The 13,000-nt window shown below is 51.2% G+C and overlaps 1 protein-coding gene across 1 annotated transcript; it reads right to left on the bottom strand.

Moving 5' to 3' along the window:
- Positions 1-9,535: 9,535 nt before the first annotated feature.
- LOC149808608 (uncharacterized) lies at positions 9,536-10,632 on the bottom strand. Its single transcript, XM_089995237.1, has 2 exons — positions 10,351-10,632; positions 9,536-9,898 (listed from the first exon to the last, which is right to left on the bottom strand). Exons 1-2 carry the CDS (start codon positions 10,630-10,632, stop codon positions 9,536-9,538), a joined length of 645 nt encoding a protein of 214 aa, XP_089851363.1.
- Between the last annotated feature and the right edge of the window lie 2,368 nt (positions 10,633-13,000).

Below are 13,000 nucleotides of genomic sequence, written 5' to 3'. Positions count from 1 at the left end.
CTCACTCTGCCTCTGCGCTTCGGAGGCATGGGCCTCCGCAAAACCTCCGCCACCGAGGCGCAAGCCGCATTCCTCTCCTCCGCCGCCATGGCAGAAAAGGTCTTACGCGTGGGCCCAGACCAGTACAGGCCTTTCACGGGCCCCAACGCCGTGCATCTGAAGCAAACATGGGAAGCTTTACACGCTGAGGGGGCTGCCGGCAACCTCTGGACGGCAGACAGCCTCAACATGGACGACGACTGTATCGACAAGGTGCTACCAGATGCGCAGCACACTTTCAGCCGCTTTGTCTCGGAGAGCCGAGCGAAACAACTCATGGAGTCCTTCGACACCAACAGCGCGGAGGGCCTTCGTCACCTCGCCCGCCTGAGGAGCTGCGCCAACGGCACCGCATCCGCGTGGCTAGAAGCCCTACCCACCTCCGAGGCGTTAACGCTGACAGACGAAGAATTCTCCACTGCCGCACGACACCGCCTCGGCCTACCCCTCATGCCCGCCAACGCGCCGGCGGTCCAGTGCGGCTGCGGCCGCCACATTGAGCAAGGCAACACAGACCACGCCATGACGTGCAGCTCCCTGTACGGAGCGATGACGCTGCGCCACGATATGATCAAAGCAACAGTGCGCCGCATCGCCAACCGTGCAGGGATCGCTACGTCGGTTGAGCCAGTGCTTCGCCCCATTCAAGGTGCACCTGCAGCAGCCAACGTCAACCAGCCGGAGTCACGTGGAGACATCCTGCTCGCTCTCCGCACCGCTCTCACCGTCACCGACGTCTCCATCGTTCATCCAGCAGCCACCACCTACGTACGAGGAGCCGCGCACACGGACGGCAGCGCAGCCGCAGCACGCGATCGAGCGAAACGAACTCGCTACGAGACGGACCACCCAAGCGGCTACGCCTTCACGCCATTCTCCGTGGAGTCCTATGGGAGACTAGGACAACCAGCCATGCAGCTTGTCAACGACCTGGCAAGCGCAGCATCAGCGGGGGGGGTTCCAGTGAAGGGGGGCTTTGTCGTGCACGCGCTCCGTGAAATCAGCATCACCCTTTGTCGAGGCAACGCTGTCATGTTCAGACGCGGATTGTTTGCTCTTGCTCGCGCCAGTAGTGTTGCGTTCATTCTTGGCATGGATTCTCCGATAGCTGAGGTGCCTTGAGGTCTCAGCGGGCTATGATCGAATGTGTGAGTTGTCTATGTTTGACATGACGTGCCTGCAATCTTTGTAAGATACTCACCATATATAGCCCGCTGAGACCTGTCTGTCTGTCTGTTCGTCGCATTCTGGGTGTGTTGTTGTTGAAGGTTAGCGAAACCACGTAGCTCGCTTTCCCTGATGCTATGTCGCCCATCTTATGCATACAATCACTGAAGTATGACTTTTAGTCTGTCCTCTTCATCTCCATGACGATTAGGCGAGTTGGCGAATCGATGGCAACTTCACTGATGCTATATCGCCCACGGTATACACCATGCAACCATGCACCCGAGGTTGAGGCAGTCAGTCCATCCTCTTGATATTTATTGACGATTAGGGCTGAGGAATGGCGTTTCGGGGCTCGCGACATGGTGATGTCAGCCGTTGCAGTCGAGTATTGAAGCATTCGACATCTCATGCTTTGTCCACATCGCAACTCATCGATACGAAATTCACTGGAGGGGTTTGAAACATCTGTTCACCGTCCAGGTTTTCGACGTGGCCTGCATGGGCGTGCACCCATTCTAGAGAACAGGCAATGCGGCCACACGTTGGCCTTGATTGACAGCTTAACCAGTCAATGTGAGTTTGCAAGAGAGAGCATCGCAAGCCTGTTGTCTGGACTCTCTGTTTCGTATGGCATGAACTATGTTTTGCAGATTCGTCAACGGTGTTGGGAATGTACTGAGCGTTTGCACGCAAGGGCAATGCAGCGAATCCAACATAACGATGGCTTTCGGGGCGTATGACAGGGCTGGGAGCAGGAGCATTATCATCGTGTTGCGTAAGGTTGCCTTCGTTAACGTATATCAAGGTCTCTTGCTTACTTTGAAAGCAAACATTAACGTATCAAGGACGCTTTGAAAGCACGGCCATCCATAAATAACAGAGCATGTCTGTGTGTGAAATAGCATGACCTCCTTGCATGCCAGAAATGGCTACGAGTCCAGCAAGTGCAGAGGAGAGTTCAGGAAGAGCATTATAATATACTATGCCCCAGGATTGTATCGTCCAGGTTTGCAATAACCACCTCCGGCACATTCAACTTCCTGGCTTCCTTTTCAGCTCTTCGCAGGTCTGGGCAGCATCCATTTGTGGGGTTACTTCTGGAAAAGCTTAATCTCCGAAGGCATTTTGCTGCCGGAAAACGTGCAACGTCATTAATGCCTGGGACAAGCGCCTTGCCATATAACTTGCAAGACCATTGGGGAAACACGATGGATTGCACGCCAATACTTAATTGACGTGTACTGTTCAACAATACAGTAGAGTTCTATCGGACACAGTGCTAGGTAGCACTATCCATGTCCAAGTTACCTCCTGACAGAGGTGGACACACACCTCTGTAGGTCTATGCATTGCATCACAATGCATTCCCCTACCCGCCCCGCAGGGCAAGAGAACGAGGGAGCGAAGCGACCGAGCGAACTTGTACCGATATCTCCTGAATCAGAAGTCCTGATGCACCTTACATTATCATGATTGGCAAGTATGCAAGTACCTAGCATTCGACGTGGTTTGAATGATTCGTGTCCCCGCCCCAAGCTATATTTTGCCATTGCCATTTTGCATTCTGGTATCAACATGCAACTCCTGCTCAATGTACGTCCAAGCCGGGCTACCTGTAGTTATGCTTAATCTGAATATTTATATCTTGTACTCCGGTCACTTATCCCGAATAGTAAGTGTCCCGCTGTCACGCTGTCCAGCACCTTTGCCGACTGCCGGGCATGTACGGTAGAGTGATTCCCGCACAAAGATGGCAACCTCGTAGGCTTTGACAAGTTGTTTTGTCAAATCTGTAGTGTCAGACAAGAAATGCAACACGTACCGTTCTTCCTTTGTCGGTCAAGTGCCAAATACTGTTCTGTGGAGGTCAGGTGACGGACACCGTAGAGGATGCTGAGTATTGAGTACCCAACTCTGGCACTGACTTTCAACAGGCCTAGCCCTGTTCGTAGCAGAACCTTTGTGCAAAGAGGAGAACATGGCACAGTCTGCGAGTCATTTGCGTGAACTAACGTCATCATCCACACCGTTATACGTAGGATTTGCACATGGCCAAGGCCCACCAGTTCACCATGAAGCCTACATTACACATATAACTATCTCTAGGCAGGGGCCACAACGCAATGAATCAAGCATGCTAGAAGGTGGGTAAGGGCGCCAATGCTACAGCCGCACATGATGCGGGTATCGCATTGACTCATGCAGCACGAGCAACCAAAAGCAAAATGAACACGAGCAACCACAATCAAAAAGCGGTGCCATCACCAATCACCGCACATGGCCATGGGATGGGTCACAGGCAAAATTTGCAGAACATGACCTTTGCATCAACACCAGTCGTAGCACACAGGAATGGTCACAAGCACAAGTTTCATTAGCTCCCATCAAGATCATGTCAGAGGCGTTGCGTCATCCGGATTCCCATGGGGTGTCATTGCAGCGGGTGCTGTCCCATCCCGCCTAGATCACCAAAATGCCTCGAGTACTGTCCAACCTCTACTTGCAAACAGTGCCGTTGTACACTTCAATGAACTCATAGGTACTAGGCGGAGTGAGGTCGGTATCTTTCTCCACAACTCGGAACTTGCCTGCATAGAACTGTATTCCTCTGGCAAAATTGGTCAGGAAGGAGTGCTAATTGAACAACGCAGGATGCGTCGTAAACTCCTTGGATCAAACTTCCAAACATCAACATTCAGCAATAGTTGATTGCCTCGCTGCAATCGTGACTGCACAGGACAATCCACACCCCCTGCTTCACGCAAGCTTCATCATTATGTGCCTGCATGTCTCGCAGCGACCATTCGCTTCTCAACTGGCACATCCACCACACCAGCAAAACTGCTGTGTGCCTTCAATTGCACAAGGAAGAAATGTTGCTTACGAGCAGAGTTTTGCCAGGATGGTGTTTGGACCCCATCCTATCCCCGAAGTTCATGTGTTTTAAGCGCCCGGATCCAAATGTCGTTCTACCTGCCGAAATGCTGCTTATGAGACCAGCACGAAGGGGTCCGTTTAGCAGTGACATCAGTTCGGGCTGTCTTTCGCATGGTGCCAACACGCCGCTTTTTTGGCCGGAGTAAACATTCTTTCCTCTCAACACAAGGGCTGCCAAGAGACTTGACAGCTAGGACGTACATCAGACCACGGCGCAGGCATGCAATGAGGGGAAGGCTAGACATCAGTCAGCAGATCACACCTGGCGGAAGTCCTTCGACCTGTGGGTTGTTAAACTCGTACTCCCCAGGCACTTTTGCCACAATGAACATCTCCAAGGCGCCCTGGCTATTAAAGAGCTCGTACTCGAGAGGATACGTTGTGAACTTGTACTCCACAGCTTCGTCCTGGAACTTGCGCACCACAGCTGACTTGAAAAAGTCCGCAGCGGTGAAGTAGTGGTTGCCACTGGGGCGCAGCTGCACATTGGGATAAATTGATGAGAAGGAGGCTGGCTGTCATCTCAACGTATGTGCACTTCTCAGCATAGGCATGTGTGTGTACATAGGTCTGCTGCGGCATCACATGCGTGCAGCACCGAACTGCGAGAAAGGTCTCGATCGACCTGTTGCCAGGAGAATCACAGTTTTGGGTGTGGGGGAGGCAAGCCCAGGCTGTTTCACCTTCAACCTGTTTCATTGGTGATGATCTGCACAGAACAATGAGCTTTCTGGTGGCCCTACCAGAAGATTTATTACCTGTGAATTGCTCGGTTTTGTCGAACATCATCAATCGTAGACACAATTTACCCGAGCGCGTGTGTCACTGAAGACACCACCAGCTCAGGAGTTCAGACATTGGTAGCACAATACAATGACACAACATTTGCAAGGTTCACCCCTGGTCTTGCCGGCACAGCTGAAGAGCGAGCTCATCAAGCGTTGTAATAATTCGAAGACAATCATGGCCCCCAACTGGATGGTCGTTATTGATGGGCCTAGCTCTCCGGGCATTAATCGCAGCTCCTTTCTTGAGATACACGAGGGACGATGCAGACCCGACATCTGAGAGCCCAGCACCAATCAAGGCACAAGGCTCAGGCCCCACTGAGGGCTTGCAGCACAACGAGGTAAAGGCTAGAGTGACCCACCGAAGCAGCAATCGACACGCAACGACGATTGCGAACGCGAAACGAAAGACGGCAAATGCAGTTTGAATAGGAATAGGTTCAGTCAATTGGGAGTCATTCCATGACTGCTGTCATGTGAAACACGGCGAGAGTTGCTTTTGCCAGGAGACACGGGCCAAGTAACGCTCTACCACTCCTCAAGACGGCGACGCTACCACATACACTCCTCACGATGCGAAACACAGCATCACAAACAGGTCCAGTTTGTTGCACGTTGTAGGGAGGCGAAAATGACTTGGGACTTTCAGGGCTGTGGTCAGGCCTGCCCCGCACATGCAACAGCACTCAGTTCACTAGGGCAAACACTTGCAGGTATGCCATGAGCAGCTATACCATGAGTTGCTTACGGCACATGGGCGCAAGAGCACGGTATAGAGAGCCAAGGCTCTTGCTTTTGGCGAATATAGCATGAATAATGCTATCATATAAGCCAGATATTCAGTGATTTCTTAGGTCTGCCTGGTACCTCGAGCGGGAGAAAGATAGCCATGATAGGGAGCAGAGCACACACAAAAGGTGGGTGGGTGAGTACCAGATTGAAAGTGATCACCATAGCCTGTCCCACAAGCAACTCAATGGGGTACACGGCCGCGTCGATGACAGAGACCTTGGCATTGCTGTATGTGTCACTACCTCCCGGCACAGGTGCCATATCCCCAGCACCTTCTTGATGGATGACATCATCCTTGCCCTGCACACCATTTTTCTTTTAATTCGCAACGGTGTCGTGTGGTCCACAGCCAACAATGTTGACCAAGATTAACAAACAAGGGTGTTGTGCATTCAAGACTTGTTGGCTGTTGGCTTTCTGTCGACTGGGAGTATGCACGGACATAGCCGGTGAATCCTCTGAACTCCTGAGAAGTGAGTCAAAGAACACATGATGCAGGATTTCAGATTGATGGCTTGCTCGTTGGCAGCAGGACAAGCGTGGCGAGGGCTGACAAGTGGGACAGAACAATGGGTCACGGATGTTGAGATGTATGTGTAGTCATGTGGTTGGATATCTATAGCTAGGTCCTCTACGATCTGGCATCGGACCTCAGTCTGCATCTGTGCATCAATCTGGCTCGAGTTACAAGGACTTGCACTAGTCACTTGTGAGAAGAACGTCGATAATGACATTTTCCATGAATGCACGCACCATGGCGAAGGGGGCAGCAGCAGGGGGGCACCCTCGGTTGTATACCCACTCCTAGTTGCTAATCAAGGGGGTGGGGATGATGAATGGAATAGCTATATTCGTGAAAAGGGAAGAAAGGTATTGCTTGCCACGAGTACGGAGGTGATGAATTCTTTGATCCTGTCAAGTCCATCGCTCTTTATTAAAGAGTCTTTAAGAGGAACATCACTGCAGGACACGGCCGTCACAGGATGTAACAGGCAAAACACAGGAGAAACACCGCTCTAACAAGACAATCCCTGAAATCTCCGCAAGCGGGATCTAACGGGTATTGCACGCACCATGACGAGAGGACCCGCAGCGGGGGAGTACCCTCCGCTGTAGACCCACTTGTAGTTGCTTGCATCCCCGTACGAGCTGGCATCGCCCTCGCTGTAGCCCGATTCGACGCTGGTGTCTATCATGCCTTCCCCCTCGCCACCCTCAACGCCCCCTCCCTCCATCTCCTCAAGCATCTTGCGCATCAGCTTGCTCGAGCGCCTCCGGTATGGCTCCTCGCAGCTTGGCTGCTCGACTGCAAGCAGGCTGTGTTGCTTGCAACAGGTAAAAATGATGTGAAAATGGCTTGCAATGAAGTAAGGCTACTAGTGATAAAGATTCTGAGTGTGGGTTGCGACGATCTCTCGAAGGAATTGATGGTCCTTTCATGGTCAGCTGTGGCTGATCTCCTTCTTTGCAGGGTACAAGACGATGATGAAAAAGACATGTCAGGTCAGGCTATGGTAGGTCAGGGCTGGTCCAGGTACACTTGCCTCAGGTGATGGCATTGATAGCACTATTTCCCAAGTAGCTCTCGTTGCCAATGTTCATGTGAATGCGGTGGTGTTGTAGAAAGATACATCATCATCTTAGAATGACGATGCTTATGGTGATGGTGATGACATTGATCACGGATTGTTGACTATTGCCTGCCATTTTCTATGTGATGTAATGATGACATTGATCACGGATTGATTGCTCCCAACGTTGGAACGTGGAGCCCGCATCCTGTTTTGCTGCCTGGCAGGCAATCTGCCGTCATCGCAGCCCCCTTCAAGGCACTTGGAGACATCTTGCTCGTCCTGACAAATGTCAAACGCTGCAAGACTCGGAGATAAAGACAGGGGTTCATGTACAGGTTTGGTATCATGCATGAAAAAATGTGCTGAGTGGTGTACAAGAGGCATACATACCCATGGTGATTTCGACAAAAAGAGGTGTCTCCCATCCAGCCCAGTCACCAGAGGAGGGCAGGTCGCCTTCTTTGTCAGCCAAGGTTGGTTCCAGGGTCACAGGTGCCACCCAGCTTGAATCCAAGGCATCCAGGGTATTGATCACGCCATTTGCGATCACGTTGATTTCGTCAATGACCAATCCCCCTTCACCACCGCACTTCGTATCTGTGACGTTGAACGCGCCAGTGATGACCGGGACGATGTACAGGGTGCAGCACTTACCGTCAAATACTTCAAATGCTGAGAACAGGTCTGCTTTTGCATAACCCTTCTCACTCTCTGCCTTGTATACGGCTGATCCCGCAAGCAGTTCAGGGGCCCTGCACGCGACAGTAACGCTTCCATCACGTGTCCAACGCAACTTGCTGTCCTACGAATAGTCAGCGCTCTCAGCGCTCTCACGGTACCTCTAATGTGCAACGATCATAAATCATGATTCATAAAATAGTTTTCGAGGTCCTCTCCAAGCACATGTTTCGTCGTTTGCCCATACGTTGCACAGGACGCATCAATGGTACCGTTCCAACCCTGTCGAAAGTGCCAAGTATGAGCGTCAGAGATCAGGCGATACATAAATGCTGAGAAAGCTTGGCAGCAGCAAACACATGCATGGCATCATGCAGATGTGGGCAGTCTTGCAAGGAAGCTTGCATGGAGGTGACAGATCTCGATGCGAGGGTTCTCGTGCGCGACTATTGGAAATGCAATAGTCGTTTCAGCGCATGGAAAGAGGCAGGGAAGAATGAGTTAATCATTATAAGATCTGTTTCCATGTTTTACAAGATTGTAGCGCACGAGAAATAGTGATCTCCTCCCTGCGAGCAGAACTCAATGACGACACCCACGCCACTGTCAAGTTGCAAGCCATCAGTTGTAGCCACAGATGCCTTTGTCTTTGTCACGGAGCACTCCGTATTTACATTCAAAGTGTATTTCTGCAAGCCAAAGCTGCCGGTCAGCACTGGGATGGAAGAAGCTACAGTCGCGCAAGCACCATGTCGCGATTACTCCACGATGTACCTGCGAATCGTCGAATTGTCCCTCTGCCTGACGAGCCAGGGCAACCCATTCCTGTGATGTAAGCGCAGAAACATGCATCAAACATGATGCGAACAATGCTGCGCCTGTAAAGACAAGCTTACTGGCAGGTGATGGCGACATCTTAGACTACTCTTTGCCCAATGCAGCGACATCAAGCCAGCAAGGTCCAGATTTGTAAGAATTGACAAGGTCTGTTACGCTGCGCACGTCCCATATATGTGATCGCCCATCCAAGTGGATCTGGATCTTTGCGCTTGGCAGTGTGCAAGACGTGTGCCCAGCACACGTGTGTAGCTGCCACAGCCGCACGGCAAATCAATTACACTCCTCGAACACAATGCCAAATGACAGCGCGCAATAGCTCTTCTCCTTGTTTCGATGTAAACACACTGCCCAGGAAGCTCGTGCCAAGAATCTAAATAGCTCTCTGCTCGTTGTTGAGACCAGATGTGACCTCCATAAAACCAAACCCATCGTGTATGAAGCCATACTCATTTGAGCTTTGGCCACGCGCACTTGGGCCACTTCCCATGACTTCAAAGACAACCAAAACCAGGGAGTTCGTCTCCCCCATATCGCCAAACGCCAGAGTCTCACCAACTCAAAATAAAATATCCCGCCGGGCACACACCCGCTGATTGTATACTCAAGAGGACGTCGCCGCGCGTTCCAAAGAATCTGGGCCTCATGCGTTCAAGCCCTGACTCGAGCGACTTCGTCAGCAATTATTTCGATCTATCTACTAACAAGCAAGCTCACAGCTCACAGCAAGACCATCTTCGGCTCGTCAGCCTCGCTTCCATACAGAGTCTGCTGCCAGACAGACTTGTCAAGATCCGCCTTGGCATCAGACGCATGAGGCCGGCGAGCAGGATCTCGATCAAGCATCCGAGTGATGATGTCGAGCTGGGGTTGGAGCGTCGAATCCTGCTCGACAATGGCTTGCAGCTTGCTCGGATTCGCCTCGTGAGGCATGCCATTGCGGCGGGACAGTGCCCGTATCGCATCTTCCTTAGTGGTGCCTGGAGGCCAATATGGCTGACCCGTGTAGAGCTCGTACATGACAACGCCGAGTTGCCAGATATCCATCGGCGCAGCCGCCTCCACATACCGCGACTCAGCGGCCTGCAAACGAATCTCCACAACACCTGATCATGATGATGCATCTGTTTAAGGCACTGCCGCATCCACATGGACATTTGCGACTCCAAGAACTACTTGGGAATCGATATTATCTTGAGCTACTGTGCGATTTGGGTACGATACATCGTCTCACAATCGAGACACCACACTATCCGCATAATACGTTGAAATTTGGCTGCTACGATCGACTAAACAAGACCACGACTTTGCCGAGAATTTTTTGCAACCCAAGAGCGCACGAGACACAATGAAAGCAACAAAACCTAGAGGTGTCTGGCTCAGTGTGTCGCCAGAATGGCGTTCAACCCCCATTCAGTCCCCATAATTCGTGTATTTAGAGGCATCTAAACCCCGAAAGCCGCTCTGCCTGGCGGAACACTGGTCTGGCGTGGATCACGCAGCTGATTGATTAGCTGAAAGAGTTGGCTCCGCACCTCAGGAGGCAACACAAGGACTTCCACTAGACTGAGAGAGTCAACATCGATCTCCTTGCCTGCCTTCATGTATCTACACATTTCGCGGAATGCCCACGTGCCTTTGTTCGAGGGCAGCCGAACGATATTGCTGCGGCTGATGCTCCGGTGTACGATCTGCTTCTTATGCAGGATGGCCAGGCCCGCCAGGAAGTGGACAGCCAGGCCAGTGATCGCTGCGATTCGATGCGCGTTTGTGTTCTTTCCCATCGCTGCGAAGGCTTCGTCGATGTTGAGCGACATGTCCGTTGTCACGTAGCTTGGCATGCGCACTATCAGCCCATTTGCATGATCCCTGCGGAGTCACCGTCTTCTTGTAAATGAGACGATTCAACAGACACAAAGGTCTGGCAAATGAGGCAATTGAACAGACCGCAGGTCTTGTAAATGAGACGATTTTACAGACGAGGTCATGTGAATGAGACGATTGAGCAATTGCCTTCTAGTTTCGTCTGAGGTTTGTCCAAAGGAGAGGCGAGAGAAGATGTCCAGCCCGTTTGGCAGAGCCTCTATGGAGAGGGAGTTGCCGATGGTCATTTGAATCATGATTGCAGGACGGCAAGATGTGCCATCAGCTCGGGCAGAGTGCATGAACGAGCCGGTGCCACAGCTACGATCCATGGCTAGGTCGCTAATCATGGCCCACGAGTGGTGGTTCAGTAAGCTAGCGACCGACACAAGCTCACTTTGCTTTTGAAATACTCAGACACCTAAGGTCTGAAGCTCGCTGAGCAAACGAGCTCGTCAAAAGAGAGCTTGCTGCAATATCTATTCTGGCATTGATAACCGGTAGCTGATCACGACCCTGACCCAATGATCCATTGGCCAGGAGGACATGAAACCGGACTCTTCACGCTCAGACAGAGATCAACACCAAATCTCTTAGGGCTCAGGATTGCGAATCGAAGTAAAACCATTGAATCCCCTTGAATATGTGGAATATTGGACTGTATCTGCTTCAGAGATGCTGAAATATTTCCCTTGTGCCAGCATCCAGTTCCACTCACAGGAACGTTTCCTTGTAGTCATCGAGTCATCAATTCCAACTTACGTGACCTGAGAACCAGCTAATCAGCACCAGCCACGCAACATACAGTGTCCCACTGATGTGTCTATTGACTCGTTGACAGGGATACCACATCAATTCTTGGAATAGACAAGACAAGATGGGACACCACATCAACTTCTGGAACTTTACAAAAACGGGAAGACTAAGGTGAGGCTTGTCGTGATACTCCTGAGACTGCTCAGACCTCAGCTTGAAACAACGAAGTGAGCATTCTACCCTCCAATGTGTTGGTACAGCAACCCAATGATACTGAGAGTGCCCAGATGCCCGCACCTATAATCGGCTGCAGAGACAGCCTGAAGAACCTCAACAAAGTACCCTTGGAACAGGGGCCGGCTGCACATTTTGTAATGCTTGTCAAAGTCCGCCCGATTTGCAAACATCAGCGTATCCACTGCCCTGCCCACGCTGTTGAAACACCGGCAGTCCACACTGTGCAACCGCCTCCTGAACACACACGCCACAGCTCAGAAGTTGAACACCACAACATGCAGAGAACTCTTGACGCTCTCACACTTCATAACGAAGGGTGGTCAATAAACGAGCTCACCTCGGCCACAGCCTGACCACGACACAGATTAAAGGATAATATCATACAAAAAAAGAAGGCACAAAGGGTTATTCCTTCCTTTTCAACTTCCTCGTGGGCATTACCTAGAAGAATGAAAAAGGTCCACATCAAGACCTCCTGTTGTGCGCATGCATGGTTTCTTGGCCAACCCGACCCACATGCTAATGATGCTTCCAAGCTCACACCTCAAAGAGCAAGAAAACTCTGAAAAGGCAGTATCCCCAGGAGCTGGCCTTGTTCAAGAGCAATTTCATTCTATTGGTGCAGTTGCTTTTGTCTTGTGTGAAGTAGCTGTGGGCAGGTGTACATGCATTCAGACATCGCACTTGTGGACCACATTACAAAAAGAGAAGGACCCCAGCCAGTTGCAGAGTTTCACATCATATCATGTACGAGACCCTCAATCGTTGAGGCACCTTGCCAGGGGCTCACAGGAACTGTCGCTCATCCATGTGGCTAAGAGAAGAGCTACCAGACTTCGTGCTAACTTGCCTTCGAAGGCAACTGCGCCAATAAAATATCAACCATTTCGATTGGGGAACTCACATCATGCCTGGTCAACAGGCCACAATTGAGTGCTGAAATATTTTGGTGTTGCACACAGATGGATACACATATATATGACCAGGGGACGCAAAGCCTCTGACCCTGATGCAGCATTAGACCATCTGAAATTACGTGGTGATGCAGGGTGTGAACAAGCCACATCCTCCTAAAGCTGTGAGGTCTGTGTGGGGTGGAGGTTCCTTGTGTGGTGTGCAGCACTACTGCACCTGCTTGGGCAACAACACCAAACGAAAACTGAAAAGCTCTGGCTTTGTCAGCATTGATTGTTGCGAGAGAAGCAGAAGGCCTAGTGCTCGTGCTTCTGGTTCCTCTCAAAGCTCCATACAATGCAGCGCTTCAGTACAATTTGACTTGCCTTGCAATGCGACCCATGGATGTGTTCGAGCTCCACACAGGGGCTGTGA

This window comes from Nuphar pumila, unplaced genomic scaffold (assembly GCF_984573655.1).
Source record: "Nuphar pumila unplaced genomic scaffold, dmNupPumi1.hap1.1 HAP1_SCAFFOLD_2672, whole genome shotgun sequence".
NCBI classification, from domain to species: domain Eukaryota; kingdom Viridiplantae; phylum Streptophyta; class Magnoliopsida; order Nymphaeales; family Nymphaeaceae; genus Nuphar; species Nuphar pumila.
Note: the sequence above shows the minus strand (reverse complement) of the source record. Positions and strands in the feature narration are given on the sequence as shown.